This window comes from Elephantulus edwardii, unplaced genomic scaffold (genome assembly GCF_000299155.1).
Source record: "Elephantulus edwardii isolate Elephantulus edwardi_28Jun2011 unplaced genomic scaffold, EleEdw1.0 scaffold00246, whole genome shotgun sequence".
Classification (NCBI taxonomy): domain Eukaryota; kingdom Metazoa; phylum Chordata; class Mammalia; order Macroscelidea; family Macroscelididae; genus Elephantulus; species Elephantulus edwardii.
This window is the reverse complement of record NW_006399996.1, coordinates 1,463,928-1,467,962: the sequence shown is the minus strand read 5'-3', so window position 1 is coordinate 1,467,962 and position 4,035 is coordinate 1,463,928. Positions and strand designations below refer to the sequence as shown.

At 44.2% G+C, this 4,035-nt stretch overlaps 1 protein-coding gene across 1 annotated transcript in view; it reads left to right on the top strand.

Annotated features, from left to right (window-relative positions):
* Nucleotides 1-4,035, top strand: part of LOC102849848 (asialoglycoprotein receptor 2-like) — a 20,733-nt gene that overhangs the window by 4,140 nt on the left and 12,558 nt on the right. Inside the window, exons 2-6 of the mRNA XM_006899167.1 lie at nt 971-1,087; nt 1,704-1,799; nt 2,452-2,523; nt 2,603-2,695; nt 2,775-2,920. Coding sequence (XP_006899229.1) covers nt 971-1,087; nt 1,704-1,799; nt 2,452-2,523; nt 2,603-2,695; nt 2,775-2,920 — 524 coding nt within the window. The remainder of the gene's footprint in view (nt 1-970; nt 1,088-1,703; nt 1,800-2,451; nt 2,524-2,602; nt 2,696-2,774; nt 2,921-4,035) is intronic.

Below are 4,035 nucleotides of genomic sequence, written 5' to 3'. Positions count from 1 at the left end.
TATAAGTCCCTTATCTGATATGTCATTACCAAATATTTTTCCCCAGTCTGTGCCTTCCCTTTTTACTCTGTTGGAGAAGTTTTTGGATGTGCATAGGGATTTGATTCCTTAGAAGGTTCCATTCATCTATTTTCTCTTCTCCTGGTTGTAGATTATTTTTTATAATTATTAATAATGAGAGACAACCAGGAATGAGATAAAACAGAGAGCATAAAAAACAGGGGGCCACGCCTCTCTGTGCATTTATTGAGAATCATCAGGAAGGTAAACAAAGGAAAATCACAAGGGAGTAGAAAATAAAAACAAAGAATCATGGGGAAACCTTTTGCAAATAAGGCGAAGTTCTTCTCTATTGTTTACCTTATGTTTATCTCAGGAGGGAGGGATTCAGTAAATACAAACTAAGAATTATGTAGACTCTTAAGGAATGCCTTAGTGCCACAGGGTGAATTCTATCTTGTATTATGCCTCCTTCATATCCTGATATAGCATTTGGTTTATTATTAATATTAAATTTTATATTCAGCTTCCCACACATAAAGGTCAAGTCTGCCCCTCAGCCAGCTCTCTATCTCTCTGCCCCATAATTCCAAGAGTGCAACTCTGCATGCAGGGTATGTGGATATTGTGAGTTCAAGTGCATATGCACGTAACCTGTGCGGCTGCATGTGCTTGTATGTTCATGTATGTGACATTGTGCACATGGGCTTCTGGGCATGTATGTGTGTACAAATCCTGGATGCTGATGGTCAAGCCCACTGAATCTCCCAGCAGCCCTCCTCCCATCGATTCTCCTCCCTTTAGCCTGGTCTATGCTTCTTTAGACTTTTGCTCCCTGACTGCTTCTATTATGTTTCACTGCCCTTTAGATATCTTTTCCTTCTTTCAATTCTTCTTTTTCCTTTTTTTAAAAAAATTTATTCATTTATATTTTGCACATTTCCTATTAGATACCTCTTTTTTTATGCAGGACCATCTCCCTGCCAGCAATTTCTACAGCGTCTCTGCTCACAGCCTCGCCTCAGTCTGCTCTCCTTGAGCTTCAATGTCCTGATGCTGGTGGTCATTTGTGTCATTGGATCCAAAAGTGAGTAGTACAGTGGAGACAGTGCAGGGAGCAGTGAAGAGGCAGTGAGGGGAGCAATAAGAATGTAGCAGGGGATGAGGCCAAGGCAGTCAGGCCTGTGGTGGGGAAATTACGTTGTGGAGAATAATGGCAAGATGTAACTGGGCAACGTAGAGGATAATAAGGGAAGCATTAAGGGCAGTGATGGGGGCTAAGAGATGGGGAGAGGTTGGGGCTGATGATGGAAGAAGGAGCCAGGACGGTTCAGTGGTAGAATTCTCACCTCTCTGTGAGTTCGGGATTTGATAAACATCCAATGTATCTCAGGTGCAGCCCACCGCCTGTCTACCAGTTGAGGCCTGTGTGTTGCTTTGATGCTGAATAGGTTTCAGTGGTGCTTCTGGACTAAGATGGACTTAGGAAGAAAGGCCTTGTGATCTACTCAAACTCCATGGAACACAATAGTCCCATTCCATGGTCTATATGTCTACCACAGGCTAGGGGGCAACTAGATAGCAGCTAACAACAGTTATGAAGGCAATATCGGGGTGGTGAGGGTCCAGTTGCATAGACATTGTTCCACCAAATGAGGACACAGCCCCCTCCACCTTACCCATTCCCACTGTCTCCTGATAAGGCACACAACTGAGAAATGAGCTTCAAGATCTGAAAGAAAGCTTCAACAATTTTTCATCGAGAACCCTGGTGGAGGTCCAGGCTATCAGCTTCCATGGTGAGTGGACACTATCCCTAGAGCAGTCAGGTTGAGGGTGGACGACATGGTCCAGGCACTTGTTCATCTACATAGCTCTGGTAGGAGCAGTGTGAGTTATCAATCTGGGATTTGCAACTGAGGGGTGTTCAGGATATCGGGGGTGCAAAATGTGGTGGAGAATCCAGCCTGAGATGCTAGGTGGATGCATGAGCCAATGAGCCTTGGGTAGGTGGAGAGTATGGAAGTTAAATGCCAGGTGGAAAGAATAGAATCGTGACAATCAGGAGGTTAAAAAAGCCACTGAACATGTTATGAGCTGTTAATTTCTGCATGGCCAAAGCTAGTAACTGGTAGAGTGTGTGACAGACTAGAGAGGTGTGCAAGGGCCAGGCTGTGCAAGAAAGTTAATGCGATAAGATTTTATTTTGAGAAAATGGGAGTCCAATGGTGAGTTGTAGGTAGGGGAGTGAGCTGATCAGATTTATATTTTGGAAAAATGAGTTTGGCTATGTAGGGAGTGTGGATAGAGTCAGAAAGCCAGGAAGTGGCTCTTGAAACATTCCAGGAATAGGTTATGGTGGCTGGCGATGGTACCCCAGGAGCAGTGAGGGTGGAGGAATGTTACAGAAGAAGAAACAAGGGGAAACAATTGAGCTTTTCTCTCTTTCAGGCGGCAACACAAGTGACAGGGTGACTGATATGGAAGAGAAGCTTGAGAAATACAAGCAGGACCTAAAATCAGGTTAGCGAACTCTCTCTCTCTCTCTCTCTCCACACACACACTGTCTCTGCCTGTGTCACTGTCCCTCTGCCTGTCCTAGATCATGACAACTTGATCCTCCACCTGAAGCACTTCCCAACTGATCTGCGCATCCTGGAGTGCCAGCTTGAATTCCTCCACAGCAACGGTAGGGGCCAGAAGCCTCCAGTGCCCTGGCGTCTGCCCTCCCTGCCCTCCCCTCAGATCTCACAGCCCCTGCCGCTCGTTCTCAGGCACCAAGTGCTGTCCTATTAACTGGCTGGAGCATGATGGCAGCTGCTACTGGTTCTCTGTCTCTGGAACAACCTGGTCTGAGGCTGACAAGTACTGCCGGCTGGAGAACGCCTACCTGGCCGTCATCAACTCCAGGGAGGAGCAGGTGAGTCCACACCCTTGCCAACCCAAACCCAAACTGAAACACAAACCTACTGTCACTGAGTCAGTGCTGGCTCTGTGTGTTACAGAGCAGAACCGCTCCATAAGGTTTTCTTGGCTGCCATCTTTACAAAAGCATATTGTGGACCTATCTTCCAAGGAGCTGCTTGCTGGCTGGGTTCCAACCACCAACCTTCAGGATAAGAGTCAGTTGCAAACTCCTTGTATCACACAGGGATCTTAACCTTTTCAAAGGCAAGAGAAGTGGGCTGCGGGAGGCTGGACCAGGTTTGCTTTTCAAAGTTTTCTCAGAGTCAGGAAGTCTGGTGGAGCTCTAGGAGGTTCATAGTAGAGCGATGATGATTCTATAGGTCAGAGATTGTATCCAGGAGTTCTTGCAAAGGGACAGGTCAACTGAACAGGTAATGACAAGCAGGTCAAATGCAGTTCAAGCCAGCATTTCAATGTTCTGGAATTTATGGCAAATTGTACTGCAACACTAGTAAATGAGTGCCAGAGTCTGGTCTAGAGCTTTGTGTGTGAACGCATCCTTATCTAGTATAAATAACACAGTCCTTGCTTTCTTTGTAATTGGTTTATCTTTTTCTTTGCTTGGTTTATCTCTGCTCAACCTTTCATCTCCAACCTTTTTGAGTTTCTTTATTGTAGGTTAGTTGCTTTGGAGGCATAGCACATTATATGATTGCTAACTGATAGGTCAATGGTTCAAATCCAGAAACTGCTCTGCAGGAGAAAGATGGGCTGTTTCTTTTCATAAAGATTTACAGTGACAGAAAGCTGGGTCAGAACTACTCTAGGGCAGGGAGTAGTTTTGTTTGGTTTTTCAGCTTTAGTTGCTTTGGTCTCAGCTCTGAATGCACTGGCATCTCTTGAGAAGCTAAGAAATATTGACTTCAGGGTCTTTTCCACAAAGAATTGATATAATTCATTCTGGGTTCATGTTCTATAAAAGCTCCACCACATAATGCTGCCATGTGTAGCCAACCTCAAGTTATTTCTCATCTAAATTTTATATAAGTTTTATTTTATTTATTTATTTTGATGGTAAAATAATAAAGATAGATTTATTTTTTTTATTAAATTTTATTAGTTTTAATG